General features: G+C 39.7%; 1 protein-coding gene across 2 annotated transcripts in view; it reads left to right on the forward strand.

Annotated features, from left to right (window-relative positions):
* LOC118821423 (mitochondrial import inner membrane translocase subunit tim16-like) overlaps positions 1-15465 on the forward strand; it is a 159334-nt gene that overhangs the window by 133115 nt on the left and 10754 nt on the right. For both annotated transcript variants that reach the window (XM_036590014.1, XM_036590016.1), the window contains exons 11-23: positions 10097-10151; positions 10471-10528; positions 10714-10859; positions 11724-11819; positions 11973-12065; positions 12169-12310; positions 12415-12590; positions 13119-13227; positions 13575-13661; positions 13748-13890; positions 14480-14584; positions 14679-14764; positions 14887-15028. In XM_036590014.1, the coding sequence (XP_036445907.1) occupies positions 10097-10151; positions 10471-10528; positions 10714-10859; positions 11724-11819; positions 11973-12065; positions 12169-12310; positions 12415-12590; positions 13119-13227; positions 13575-13661; positions 13748-13890; positions 14480-14584; positions 14679-14764; positions 14887-15028 (1438 nt within the window). The remainder of the gene's footprint in view (positions 1-10096; positions 10152-10470; positions 10529-10713; positions 10860-11723; positions 11820-11972; positions 12066-12168; positions 12311-12414; positions 12591-13118; positions 13228-13574; positions 13662-13747; positions 13891-14479; positions 14585-14678; positions 14765-14886; positions 15029-15465) is intronic.

Raw genomic sequence — 15465 nt, forward strand, 5'->3', positions numbered from 1 at the left:
GGGCCTTGTGGAAAAGATTTCTTCCAGCAATTATTCAGGAAGACTACTAGTGCTGGATGCTGTTGGAGTGAGGTTTTTACAATGTTGTGCTAGCATGCCTGTAATCCAGGGCTGACTGACTGCTTGGCTCTGGAATGTGGCACTGCAGTGTTTGGGCTCTGTTACTATGTGGTGACCTCATTGGTGTAAGAGACTTTACAGTAATGAAATAAACATGGTAATACTTTAATTCCATAAGTTGGTCTAGTGTGTGGGAATGGGTTCACAGTGGGCTGTGTATGCATGCCTAATGTGGCCATTATGCATGGACAGGTCTCTTCCTGTGACCTTTGACAGTGTAGGGACTGACAGTGTGTGTTCTGGATGTGAACTGGATGTCCTGCTCTAACCCCGTCATCCAACGTTTTTCTCTATCGCTCTCTCCACTCCTCTGCTCTGGTCCGGTGGTTCTCAGGCCCTGTTGACAGCTAGTTTAACGCTTATAAAGGCAAGCCCCTTGAAGCTGACTGCTGTCTGGAGTTTAACACACAGCCTCTCACTTCCAGGGCTTCTGAGGTCAAGCCTTCTAAATGACACCACACACTCACCACACACATATACATACAAACACTCCTTTAACAGACACGTCTTACCACTGGGCTTCCAGATTAAAGAGGAATTCCATACATTTTTTTTCAAAATTGGTGCATAATTCAACCTCTGAGATGTAAACAAAATCATTTAAAGTGTTTTCATGTGAAATTGTTAATTGTAGAGAAAATTACAGACTGTGGTTTCTTTACAGCGATGATGATAGGAACCAGGGATTACTCGGTGTGTCTACAATGCAAATATAGTCATTTAATATCCAGAACAACCACATGTCTTAATATGTAGTTTATAGGTGATGTTGTTAATGGTAAACGAGGGTTAAAATCATTGGGGACTATTTTGCCTTACAATGCAAAAGAGGCTAGTTATGTTTTAGGCCAAAATCTTATCTCAAAAGCTAAAACTATGTCTCAGGCTTTAAGCAACGTATTTATTCTATTTCATGTCATAACATTCTGTGAGGTATCATTTAGAGGCATTAAAGTCTTCTGTCTTCTTCTGGTTGCTATTATTACCACTGTGAACAATTCTGATTTTGTATGTTTCTTTAGAATGGAGCATTTCACCTCAAACCTTTGTGAATTAATCATGCCATTTTGAAAAATTGGTGAGTTTCCCTTTAATTCCAATGAAATAACATTGATAACATTTTTTTGTTGTTGTTGCTTAAAAAATAAAACACTCTTAATGAATACGATAATATATCACAAAACAGAGTTTTTTCAGAATATATGCCACTACATATAGTATAGTATATTGTAGAGTTAGCTGGTAAGTGAACAAATTAATCATCGAGGGCTCAGTTTTAGTGGGGGCTGTTACCCTTCTTGCCACTGTGGTGGTTCTCTCAAAGGTTTTCTGTTTAAAAGCAGTGGATTTTGTTATAGCTGTATGAGTGATCATTGTCATTATTTATTTATTATTTATAATAGTTCGAGAATATTATTACTAATAAATAATATTAATTAAATATTAATATTATTGTCATGTAAAGCCAGGTTTTGCATGAACCTGGATGTGAAAATCACATGATTTCCATGGAGTGAATGGAGTTTTTCATTACCAATGTCCAGTGAGGGCAATGTGTATGTATCATATCATATATCCAGTCAATGTTTTATCCTCCGTGAATGTAGTAGAGGCTCTCCAGGGGAACTGTGGCTTTCCACTGCTGCTTTTGTCTTCTAAAGACTCCAAAGGTATTGCTTTAAAAGATACATAAATACATACAACGTGCAAGCAACAAGGCCTTAGCCTGCACTACTAAGGTCAAACTAGGAAAATACGTTAACACTGTTAAAAAAAAAAAGTGGCATCTGACAGCACTTTTTGTTTTATAGAGAATATAAAATATCATGGTAAACAAGGTGACAGCACAGTTACAAACAATACAAAAAATTCTGCATAAGTAATTTAGATGTCCTATAAAAAAGCATTATCAAGGTACACACACACACACACACACTCACATTCACATTTTATCAGTGTATGTGTGTTGCTGTGTTGGCTCAGGTATGTTGGCATAGAGCAAGTCAGTGTCCCATTTTAATTAAATATCAAGGTGGGCCCGTATTTTAGGGCACGGTGCACTGAGCAAAGCCGCACCTCTTGGCACCTCTTCTGACGCTAACGAAGAGACCCTCAGGCCACAGCTGGCCTCTCTCTCATAGGCCTGCTCTTTTCTTCAGCCTCCTGCCCAGGAACACGCTGCTCTGCTGCCCAGCTAAGTCCTTTTAAATGAAATGCCTCCCAGAGACTAGCTAGAGTGGTGTTCTGTGGACTAACAAAGCCTCTGAGCACCCAGGCCTGCTTTTACAAGGAGCTGCTGAGTGTGCCAGATCGAGCTGGGTTTTACTATACAAGACACAGCCATGAGGAACCTGACATTTATCTCCTGGTTATAAGAATTATAAGAATTTATGTCAGTAGCCACTGTCACTCCATGCATAAAGCAAACACTGTCTGACATTAGCACTGGATGTGGTGACAGATTGTTAAATTTCACAAGGTTGAATGCAAAGAAATTATGATATGTGGTATAACCTAAAAAAAGGCAATATCAATATTAATTTCATATGAATGTCTTACTTTTCACAGTCTTCAGCGAGGGAATGAGCTTCCGATGTGTTTTGTAACTAGTAATCTAGTGAACAGGGATAGATTCTTGGAAGTAAGGATGATGTGTAAAGATAGTGATAAGACCTGCACCTGAACCAAACAGGATGACAGCCTACAAATCAAACTGTACAACAAAATGTGTTGTTTGCTTTCAGCAATATAATGTTTCATTTAACAGTTTTATTGCAACATTGTATCCTGCCTTCCGCCCAATGACAGCTGGGATAGGCTCCAGCACCCCACCGTGACCCAGAAGGATAAGCGGTTTAGATGATGTATGTATGTATGTATGTCTGTATGTATATGTATTGCAACAATTCATCAGGCAAAACTCTGAGCTAATATATACTAATGTGTCGTTGTGTACATACAAACCCAATCCTGTCAGGCACACTCACCTACAATCTCATCTTTCCCGTGGTCATCTGAGCTGTTGGCTGCGTGTCATGAAGCAACACCCTTGTGCTGCATATCATTATCTATGGGAAAAAGGAACTAGTGTCTGTCTCGCATGTAACTGCAGTCACAGAGCCGTCATGGCCAATTCCCACAGTGCCTTTGTGTGTGGAGGGGGGACTGCCATAACACTTGAAAATTTACAGCAAGCTGATGATGTGGGCTATGGAGCATACAGTTCAGCTGGCCATTTGCCCTGTCCGTTTTCAGAATTTAGAGGACAATACATCTACACCAAAAGAGAGAGTGCTGATATTACAGCAGTGGTTCCCAACCCTGATCCTGAAGTACCTCTGTCCTACATGTTTTGTTGTTTTCCCTGAACACACCAAATCTAACTACTTAACAAGCTCAAAGTCAAAGTTTATTTACATAGCACTTTTAACAACAGGTGTTGTCGCAAAGCAACTTTACAGAAAAAGAAAATCCAGGTCCAAACCCCCATGAGCAAGCCATTGGTGACAGTGGCAAGGAAAAACTCCCTAAGAGCAAGAGGAGGAAACCTTGAGAGGAAATAGGGGAACCCTTCTTCCTCTGGTCAACAGTGGATAGCAAACAATAACAAAAGAGCAACATGAACAGAGAAGAGGGTTTTAACATTAGTGTAAAATATTAAAATACAGAAAAAGGGGGAAGCAGCTGAAGCAATGGCTATGAAAAAATAGTTCGGGTCTGTGCAGCAGCAGAATCATCGAGTGGGTCAATGGCATGCAGGTGAGGTCTGCACATCATTGTACATCAGGAAGCTCCATGGTGGTCAAACTGGTCCAGAAGGCAGGTGAGCAGTGGGCACCCAATCAAGGTGATGAAGCAACAGCATCAGACCGCACAGGATGGGCAGTTGTTCAGCTCAACAAAGAAAACACTCAGACAGTTAGTTCTGTTAAGAGAGACTGATTACAGTATACAGTGAGAGCAGCAGGATGACAGCACCAACACTGCCAGTTTACCATAATACTCTCCATAATAATGTCCATGAACCCCCAGATCTGCACCTTTTATCTAATGAGAAAAACTAATTACCGATGGCTTGACTAAACAAGTAGGTTTTTAGCTTACACTTAGGCTAGACTGAGGCTGTGTCTGAGTTCCGAACACTGACTGGAAGATTATTCCAAAGCTGGGAGGCTTTGTATGAAAAGGCTCTACTCCCTGATGTAAACCAGCACCTTGTGATCTAAGTAGGTGTGATGGTTCATAATGAGAGATAAATTCACTCAGGTACTGAGGGGCTTGGCCGGTTAGAGCTTTGTGTCAGTAAACGAATTTTATACTCAATGCGGAATTTAACTGGCAGTGTAGGTTAAATAAAACTGGGCTAATGTGGTCCAACATCCTAGTTCTTGTAAGGACTCTGACTGCAGCATTCTGGACTAACTGAAGCTTGTTAAGGCTTTTGCTGGAACATCCAGACAGCAAGGCATTACAGTAGTCCAGCCTTGAGATAATAAATGCGTGAACTGAAAAAAGTTGAAATGTTAAATTGGACAGTTTGTTTCTAGCAGCTTTTGGACTAAAAAGAAAAACCTCTGTTTTGTTAGTTGAGTAAAAGGAAGTTACTTAGCATCTAGTCTTTTATGTCTTTTACACAGTCCTCAATCTTAAGTTAAAGTTTATCATCTGGTTTGGTCGATTTATGTAATTTTGTGTCATCAGCGTAGAAGTGGAAATTGATGCCGTGTTTACTGATAATGGTTCCAAGTTATAGAATATATATATAGTGAAAAATAGAGCTCCTAAAACAGAGCCTTGTGGAACTCCATACTTTACTTTTGTAAGAACAGATGATTCACCATTTACATTCACAAACTGATCAGTCAGGTAAGATCTGAACCAGGAAAGAGCTATTCCTGTTACTCCTACAAGATTTTCTTGCCTATCTAGTAAGACAGAGTGGTTTATCATATTATTATCATATATATTATGCTGCACTAAGATCAAGCAGAACTAACAAAGATACTTTGTGCTTGTAAGTTGGATAATTCCCACCCAGTATTCCTGACTTCAGATCTAAATGTGTTCAAGTGTTTCTGCCAATGTTTGTATGGTTGATCATGGAATTTGCTAAGCATTTTATAAGAATCTACATTAACTACTTCAGTGCCACTACTACAGTAAAAGGACTATGCTTTCTCAGCAAATTCACCATGTGATGTTAAGTTTGTTTATATTGCAAAGGATCTTTTCTGAGTTTCTGACTGGGAATTCCGATTTTGCTGACTGTTCCATTGCACAATTCTGAGTTATAGACGTGGGTGACAACAAGATCCAGTATTTTTATTGTACATATCTGCCAATGCTTATACTGATGCTGATATAAAAACATTTATGAAATGTAAAAATTGGGACTACATATACTTGGATTAGTGTTACGAAGGAAATATGAAATGTATTTCTAGAGGGCTACAAATGCAGTAAACGAATAAACTGCAGACATTTTAGCACAGGATCCCAGTGTTGCCCAAATGTTCTGTTTCTGGAGTACAATAGATGCGTCGTCAAATATCAGTTTCATATATTGCTCAAATCTAAACATCTGTACCATGCCAACATTTTTTTAATTTCAGTTATCTGCCAATAATGACATGATTCCGACATCATTGTGCCTCCACATTATTTACCCGAGTTCTGAGTTCATTTGATGGCAGCATAAAAGCAACATTTAAAAAAGTCACTAAAATGTGCAGGGCAGGTAAGGAACCATTATTAAAAGATAAGAGAATTACTGAAATATAAGGCAAAGAGTTTTGGACAGAATACATATTATAGATGTTATAGTGATGTGATGAACTGCTATGTGCATGTAGTGGCTGTAGTGCATGGCCCACACTCAGTTGGTGACCATGGTAACAGTGCATTTAGGCTTTGTGTGAGCTGTGTGAAAAGTGCCTTTGAGATGATAAGGATATGGGTGCTAGAGAGGCTTCAGTCATGTCGTTTTGTGTCCTGTTGGTGGCCTATAGCCCTGACCCCATTCTGTCTAATTACTACCTGTAATACCATGCTTGATCATGCATACGCAGACACTTTACGTATGCATGCATAGCAGAGACCTGAGATAAGCTTTACATATACTGTGTGTGTGTTCATGAGAAAGAAACCTGTAAGGACATTTCGTTGGATGAGCTCCAATCTGATCATATTCAGATGGTAGCTGAATATGATCTTCCCTCACCTGTGCAGAACTAACATCTCACACGCACACAGACATCTCTCATCTACCTGTCCAACTGTCTGTCCCCTCCTCCTCATTCTGCCTCCGTATTTCATGCATCTTCATGCACACAACATGCACACAGTAGATAGCTGTTTGTAATCATACAATGAGAAGGTTCATAATCATTCTGACAGTAAAACAGAGTTCATCTAATGGTGATGAAGGTGGCTTCACAGCTCATCTGGAGCACACTGAAAGGTGCAATTGTGCGGTCGGTGGGGTTTTCAATTTAAACTTCTGTGGTATCTCAGTCATGACTCATTTTGTCTTGTTGAGACTTCAGACATTCTTATTTCTGATCGAGGGCATTTCAACACTTCAGCTATTGAAACTCAGTCACTTCACAGACTTGGATTTACCCTCACACTTATTCAGATATTTTTTCATTATTTAGCAGGTGCTCTTACAAAAGTGGCAGGCAGTAAATGGAACCATGACATATGTACATGGATGTCCTTCAAGGGAAAGATGAGAGTTTTCAGCACAGACTTAATGTAATTGCTATCTTATTAGACCAATGACCCATAGACAGTGTTTCAAATGTTAATTTATGAAAATCATAAAAAGTGTCCAAATCACGCACTTTGGTTAAGCTTTAGACTGAAATTTTTCGTTCATATTTAGTACTGTGCAAAGGTCAGAGAGTGTTCTTTATTTGATTTCCAATCAAAATGACCATTAAGTACAAGTTATTCCTTTTGTAGTGTCATAACAAAAAGCAGAACACACATATTTAACAGAAAATTACACAAATGCCTCCAACACTAAAGATATAAAATCTATCAGTATTTAATTTGTCCGCACTTTGTGCACCCTACTGCCACCTTAAAACTCCTCCATCTTTCCAATCTTAAAACCAAACAGTTATAGCTGTCCTCCTAATAGGTGTTCCCAAAGATGTCGTTGATATGGTGTTCCCTCTAAGAGACAGTAACATTTACACCAGCAACTACCCAAATGCACCTTAGCTGCCTTGAAAATTTCTTCCTGATCTGCAATCAAAATATCGAAAGGAGATTTTTCTGAGAAAAACGAGAAAAAACAGGAGTTAACAACATGAGAGTCAAACAAAATTATTAAATCATATGCAAAGGGACTCCTAACAACCTTGCTAGCTCCAGGTTTTCTCCTCAGACCTGAAAAGGTATCCTTCCACTGTGAGAAGATAACTCAATGGTACGGGTCTGAATGGATGTGTAGCTATTAAGAAGCCATTGAGAAAAATAATAATAAACAAAAAAGAAGAAAATCTGGACAGAAGTAAAGCAATGTTTTATGAACTGATGAGTCTAAACTTGAGATCTTTGAAAGTAACAAAAGGCTGTGTGTTTACTAAGGCCAAACTTTGGAAGTGTTTACAAGTAGCATGGAAAAATCTCATTGCCGATTTTTTTGAATTGAAAGCAATCTCCCAAACTTCATGGAAGCTGTAATAAAGGCTAATGTGGGTGCACTAAATACTGGAAAAATGTGTATGCTATTTAATTGTTTAGACTTTTTTTAATGTTCTGTTTAATGTACAATACTGTACAAAAGTCTTAGGCCCTTAAGTTCATTATTTAAAACCATTTATTTTGGCAATATGTGTGTCTGTGCTTGTAAAAACACCATATAACATTAGAATAAATGTAAATAAATAAATAAATAAATAAAAAGCAACAAGAATTTCTTGTTTTCAAAATAGTAAATAGCTTATGATCTGCTTTGAAGAATAAAGTTCCAGATTTCTTCTCAGCACTCCCAGCAAGATATTGAATGGTAACTACAAGTAATACTGGCCTTCCTCAAGGAGAGTTTTGGAAATGGTTAAGTGAACACACTGACATACATAAAATTACTACTTATTGTATTTGTTATTCATAGTTTCTCTACTATTAGTGTTTTTATTTTCTGAGCAAATAAATGATTCAATTTTTCAATACATTTTCTGAAGTACCTAAAACTTTTACACAGTATTGTATGTTTTCCACTTTTTTCTGCTGAAAAATGAATTACTTCTACATTTTGACTGTTCTTCAGTAAGACTGGAGACACACACATAAGTATCTTTGTAGTTGTTCACAGACCAATCCTCGATTCATGTCTAAGCTATTTTTGCCACAAACTTTCCCATCTGCCCTGGTGACCAACCCACCATTCCTACCTCCATGCTCTCTGACTGATTTAACCCAGCTGCATTAATGGATGTTGTGTGTCTGCTCCTCTCATTCAGACGTCTTTGTCCTGAGGAGATTTAGTTCTGGATTAGAGATTTATTGTAACAGTACCTCCTCACACCCTCACAGCACACACACACACACACACACACACACACACACACACACACGCACGAAGACCCACACACTTGTGCTTACGACTTTAGCCAGTCATGAATGAATCCTGATTGTTTCAACATTTATTCATGCCTGAACTTAGTCTGCCATGTGACCTCGGCTACTGACTGGTGCTTCAGCTCAGGCACACACACAGTGGCAGAAGGTTGTTTATTTGCTTTGGTAGGAAAATACACTCCAGGCAAAATTGTCTATGTGTACTGTATTTGAGAGGTGCATTAATCAGTGATATGGCCTCCATTTGCACTTGGTGTGTCTGTATTTGTTTTACTTGAGAGCTTAGAAAAACATTTTGAGCTAAAATACACAGATCTACAGAAAATATAGGTTGTTGGAAAATGTTGGAAAGTTCTGGCATACAGATAAAGGGGTTGTGTTTGTGTGTTGGGGAATGGAAGTATTCAAGGGTTCCCTGTCGGAAAAATGGGAACACAGAGCTAGGCTAACGAAGAGTGGCTGCTCCTTTGCTGACTTCAGAGGCATATAGCGAGGACAGGCTGGAGAAGATCTAATGGCAAACTGATGATTTCATCAGTCAGAATGTTTTGTCCATCTCTTGTGAGCATGTATTTCAGCTAGAATACAAACTGTATTGAATCTAGTCCCACCTATTATAGTAGCTTTTCAGCCAGCTTGGTACATAAGAAACTGTTGTGTACCACTTTATTTTACATATTTTACATTTATGTTTATGCATTTGGTAGATGCTCTCATCCAGGGCCTTTATTCACAAATCTCTTAAGGATTAGAAGTGCAGAATCATTCACTGTCACAAAAACCATCATAAATATTCTCTGAGATAAGCCCTCTAACTGAGGACTGCTTTGTGAAGACAAGCCCAGAGCGACTTAAAATTTAATCATGTCACAGAGGTAGGTGAATGTACTTTTAGGAGTCTTGCTCAAGGACTTCTATTGGTGTAGCATGGTGTACTTCCCTGGTGGGGAGTCGAATCCCAGTGTGCCACGTGGCGGGCAGGTTTGTGCTATATGCTATACAAACTGCAGCTAAACAGCAGCTAAAAATTTCCATTTTTTATAGGTCATGGCATTGAATTCCACTTTTGGGTGCAGTGGTCCATTCAATATGTGCCTAAAAAAACATAGAACTGTGTTAGATGCAAGTTATGGACATGGACATGGCACTGGAATTGATTCAGAAACAAATGTAATTTGCATGTAGGCTGCGCCTTCTAGAGGTTGGAGAATGTAAGTGCAAAAATTTCTCCTGAACAGACACTTAGGGAATTTAGATTAGAAATATGGCTGGGATTTTTTTGTGTTTGGATGAGATGACCGGAAATGCTGAGATCAAAGCTGAATCTTTAAGCGTTTAGTAAACATGCTGCTCTCTTTCTCCTTCTGTCTTTTTAAATCCTCAGGACTTTAATGCCATTGTATGATCCTGACTCTGGTCTCCTTATAGTGTCAGGAAAGGTGAGTTTTAGTTTTGTTTCAGCATTGATTTTATAATATTTTTGATTGGCATCAAAACAAAAATTCTATTCAGGTACTTTCCATTTTATTTTAGTCCTTTAGTGAAGCCCTTACATGGCCAGGGCCCGCTGGCCCAAAGTTTTATCATATACTTCTGTAACCTAACAATAGCTCAACCAGTTTACACTGAAGTCCCTGTAGTTACTCAATAATAAGGCTTGGTATGTAATAAGCCTGGAATTTTAAGGGGATGATCTTTCCTCCAAGTTACCTGTACAACTGCAAATGTTTATCCATATCTTAATTTTTGTTTAATCAGGGAGACAGTGTGCTTGACTGCTTTGAGGTGACCACAAGTGAGCCATTCCTTTCTCAAGGTGAGACTATGGACTTTTTGAAAGAATCCAGTGTGTTTTTTAATCATCCTCATTTGTGTGAAGAGTAAAATGATAGGTCATGTAAAATATATAGTATGTTTAAGAGGCTGCTAGAAGCATAAACCGATTCTAGATCAGAAAGTAGATATGTTCAACCCTGTCTCTTCTGTGTCTCTGCTTTGCAGTAAGTCATTGCTTAAGCGATGCTTCCACACGTGGCATTGCCTTGGTGCCTAAGCAGGCGTTGAACGTGGGCTGTTGTGAAGTGCTGCGGGTCATGCAGCTGACGGAGAACTTCATCATCCCCATCAGTTACCAAGTGCCCCGCAAGGTAAGCACCAAACGCTCTTCAAACCTGGTCCTGCTGATGCTGGGAGACCTTGTCACATACACCAAAAAATAGCGGTGCTCAGTACAGTGTTTCATATCCACAAAAGCACAGTTGCTGGTTGGCAAACATTTATGCAACTATGACAACTGTGAGAACTATCCAAAGACAGTAACAGTACCATTCTCCAAGGAGACTCTAAAAGTAAGTTTAGTAGCTCTCCTATTTAATAGCAGGACAGTAGTTTTGTAACATTTTATGTTTTGATCTATAGGGAGTGAAGAAAATGACAGGAACACATAACCTTGTTTGTGTATCAGTTAGTTAGTTGTAGGGGTACACTATATCTCTAAGAGTTTTTAAACAGCTGATCTTTCAACATTTCTTCCAAAATCAAGGGTATTAAAAGGGAGTTTGTCCCCTCTTTACTGCAGTAACCGCCTCTACTCTTATAGGAAGGCTTTATACTAGATCTTTCTGTGAGGATGTAATTGTATTCAGCCACAAGCACACTGGCAATGCCTTTTGCCAATAGGTGCAACTTAATGTGGTGGAATTCACCATTCAGAAGGGGTGTCTGCCCTCTAGTTGATGGATTCAAGCGGTTTTGTTGAGACATAAAAGTGCTGGTTGTCAGTCACACAATGCTAGCTGGCCTTCAGCCTAACATAAACTACCTGTGTTACTGCCTTTATGATTATGATTTAGCTACTTTAGAGTGAAAGTCCTTTCATGTAGGGTTTCTGTTATGTTGTCTGTTTGTATTTGTAAACATGTTTGCCTTTGAATGGAAATCCTGGAAAAAGAAAGGCTTTGTTACTAGACACATTCTTGGTGACACTTTTAGTATCTGCATGTGGTTGGCAGGCAGGGCAGGATTTCCATGCCGACCTGTACCCAGACACACTGGGCCACACACCGGCTGTGACAGTGGATGAGTGGTGGCAGGGAGCAAATAAGCAGGTACAGGCTATTGTGCTGTTTTGCTCAACTCTGAAATGAATTGTTCATACAACTGGCTTTTACATAAACTATTTGATCAGTAACCCACTTCAGTTTCAGTCAATAGCCAATGCTTAGGCCATTGATTTTCTGTACCTTTCTCTTTTATGATAGGTAGACAGAGTCAGCCTCCACCCAGACAAGAGGCCAAAGGGCAAAGTTCAGCCAGCCTCAGCAATGGCACCACCTCGTGGAAAGAGTAAAGAGGTTAGTGGAAAAGGAGAAGCAAGTGTGTACCAGTTTCCTCATTTTCATCTCTGTACTTTTTCATCACCGAATCTCTCCCTCTCCCTATCACTCTCACTCTCAGGAACCCTCTACCTCCAGCAGTCCCTTAAGTACCCCCAGCAGTAGTGCTGCTCTGTCCCGCTCCCCTTCTTCCACCAGTGGCCTATCCTCTGGCTTCCTGCCCAGTCCTAGCCAGAGCTCCCGTGCCATTCAGAGCATGCTGGGTAACTTCCCCCACCAATTAACTCCAAGATTAGCACAATCCTAGCGGTTATTGAAGCTGGTTACTTTTGTCACTCCAATGTTATGCTCCCCCATCTCTTTGCAGGCCCAAGTTCTAAGTTCCGTCACATCCAGGGGACTGTCCTTCACCGTGACACCCACATCACCAACCTGCGTGGGATGAGTCTGACCACGCCTGGCGAGTGTGATGGCTTCTGTGCCAATGGACAGCATGTGGCTGTGCCCCTGGCCATTGCCGGAGGGCAGATCGCTGTGCTTGAGGTGCTGTGCTTCCTCTTACCTTTCTCTTTTTCAATAATACTTAAGCTTTTTGCAGCTTTCGTCACTGAAAAAGTACCTGTGAATGCTTTGCAATTTAAGGATAAAGAATTTCATGTGCTCATACTTAATGTCTTTGAAGAAAGAGTTTTGTGAGGAAAACAAAGATTTTTATGGAATATGGAATTTTAAGTGAAAGCATCTGGTTTAGGTACACTCCCATGCATAGGACAAGTCCAAAATGGCAAAACATTAGGTTTTAATGGTCTTCTTAACAACAAACCGTTAAACAAACAGAGTCTCTTGTAGGTAAACTTGCAGGCAACTGTAGCACTGATGGCTTCAAACATTTGAAAAACATTACCAAACTAGTTGGTGTTTGATGTGAGACAGAATTCTCTAAAGAGTTTAAATCCTGACTCTGACAAGGCCAAAATCATCAGTAAAACCATTACATGTTGACCTTTCTTTTGCACGGATGTGTATAACAAATAAAAATGTGACTAATTTGTAAATTTGTGTGACATGCAGCTTTCTCAACCTGGGAAGCTGCCAGACACTGCTCTACCAACCATTCAGAACTCAGTCAACGTGGCTGACCTATGCTGGGACCCCTTTGACTCCCATAAGCTGGTTGTTGGTAAATTGTGCTCGGTTATTTAAATTTATAATCTGAATGATTTGATCTTCATTTTTTTTTCTCACAATTTGAAAAATAATCTAAATATTAAAACTGAGAAGTTGCAAAATCCATTCAAACCATTACAGCCAAACTCAGATGCAATGTTCTGAATGATTTTAAATGTACATTCCAGTTGAAAAACTTGTCACTCAGTCAAAATGTTAGCATGCTGACGTGATCATTTATTCACAGCAATAATGGTGTTATAATCTGCTTTACTTCTGCAGTAAGATTTATCTTTAACTTGTGTTAAGGTCACATTTCATAACATCCTTAAAGTGTTAATCCGCTACATCTCTTGACAGCTGGTGACGATGCAAAGATCCGTGTGTGGATGGTTCCAGAAGGCGGACTAGTGGAGACACTGACTGAACCAAGGTGCATTCTGCAGGGTAAGAAAACAACAGTGCTTCTCTTTTGTCTAGAATAGAATCCCATTTTGCTGTTGGTTTGATGATAAGGCTTTAATCAATCACAGGACACACTGAGAAAATCTATTCCATCAAGTTCCACCCCCACGCATCAGGTCTGCTGGTTTCCTCCTCATATGACATGACAGTTCGACTGTGGGACCTAGACACTGGAAATGAGGTCAAAAAATTAAGTGGACACCAAGACCAAGTAAGTATTCCTGTCTACATTTGCCTGTCTGTCTACTACTGGTACCAGTTTCATGTCAAATGTGAAAACAGAGCAGCTAATGAACTTCACATTACATCACATATCATTCTACATATGATCTCTATAACTTCACCTGGATTTATATAGCCACTGCTACAGAATCAGGTCTCTTTTTTAAAGAATGTTTGTCAGCTATTCTAGAAAATCACAGCCACAAAAGGCATGTTCAAAATATGAACATAAACATGCAAGTAAGGAAATCGGTAAGTATTAGCATAGTGAACCTCTTTCATTGCATTAGTTAAAAGACCTGATATGGTGTACCTCTGATAGAACAACTTAAAATTCATTCTGTGTCATATCCATTTAATGCTAAAGCCACTCCTGTATGAACATGTTTCATACAGGTTGGATATACAACCTTTATAATCGTGTATTTCCATTGCCAATCCTCTAAATGGTATCTGACTGGAAGTGATTGGAGATATTAGTGTGATATCTGGTAAAACGTTCATGTTACGCTACCTTCTTTGTGGAACACAAGCCATCTGGTACCAAAAAGACATGATGCATATTATCTTTCTCATAGATTTTTGGGATGGCTTGGAGTCCCAATGGCAAGTTTCTGGCTACAGTGTGTAAAGATGGGAAAGTGCGTTTGTATGACCCCCGCAAGTCTGCTGAGCCCATTCAGGCAAGTACAGCACCAGAGACCCTCAGTTAAGGCCAACATTATACATAAGGGGCAGGCTTTCACAATCTCTTCCTCTCCTTCTATCTCCCCACAGGAAGGCCCAGGGCCTGAAGGCCACAGAGGTGGGCGTGTAGTCTGGGTGTGCAATGGACAGTACCTGCTGGTTACAGGGTTTGACTGGTAAGCAAGACATCTCAAAAGACAGCATGTTTCTCTCACAACAGTGTTGCATTTCACTGGTACTTGGCATAGCACATGCCAGTCGTTATGCTGACTATTTCTTTCTCGGTTTTTCCCTGCAGTCGCAGTGAGAGACAGCTTTACCTATACTCTTGTGAGTCTTTGGCCTCTGGAGCTGTGGCTACTGCTCCAACTGATGTGTCACCTTCGACTCTCATCCCATTCTATGACCCAGACACTAGTGTCGTCATCCTCACGGGGAAGGTATAGTTCAACTTAAAGGAATGTGTCTGCTTATCTTTGCTAATGTTTTGTGTGCTGAATTTAAATCTGTTTTTAGATTTTTTATTTCTACCACCCAAGGATTCTGTGTGATACACAATGGAAATTTTGAAGAAAATGTTAAAATAAGTGTAATAAAGTGTAATTGCTTAGTTACAGTAGTAGATTTTCTGCTGTATTTCACTTCTGGAACATCTCTTTAGTAGTCAACAACCATTCTAGGACTCTGTTTCCCTTGGTACTACTTCTCCATGTTTAAAATCTCTTGATGAAAGTGCGCATCTTGCTTGCCATTGGCGGTGCCCAGTGTTGCAAGGAAGAAATCCAGATAGAAGTCAAGAAAATGCATTTTTAACAACATTACACCCCATAGGTCTGTAATATGTCAATAGCTCACCTGTTATGTCGTGGCTGTTTTC

This window comes from Colossoma macropomum, unplaced genomic scaffold (assembly GCF_904425465.1).
Source record: "Colossoma macropomum unplaced genomic scaffold, Colossoma_macropomum, whole genome shotgun sequence".
NCBI classification, from domain to species: Eukaryota; Metazoa; Chordata; class Actinopteri; order Characiformes; family Serrasalmidae; genus Colossoma; species Colossoma macropomum.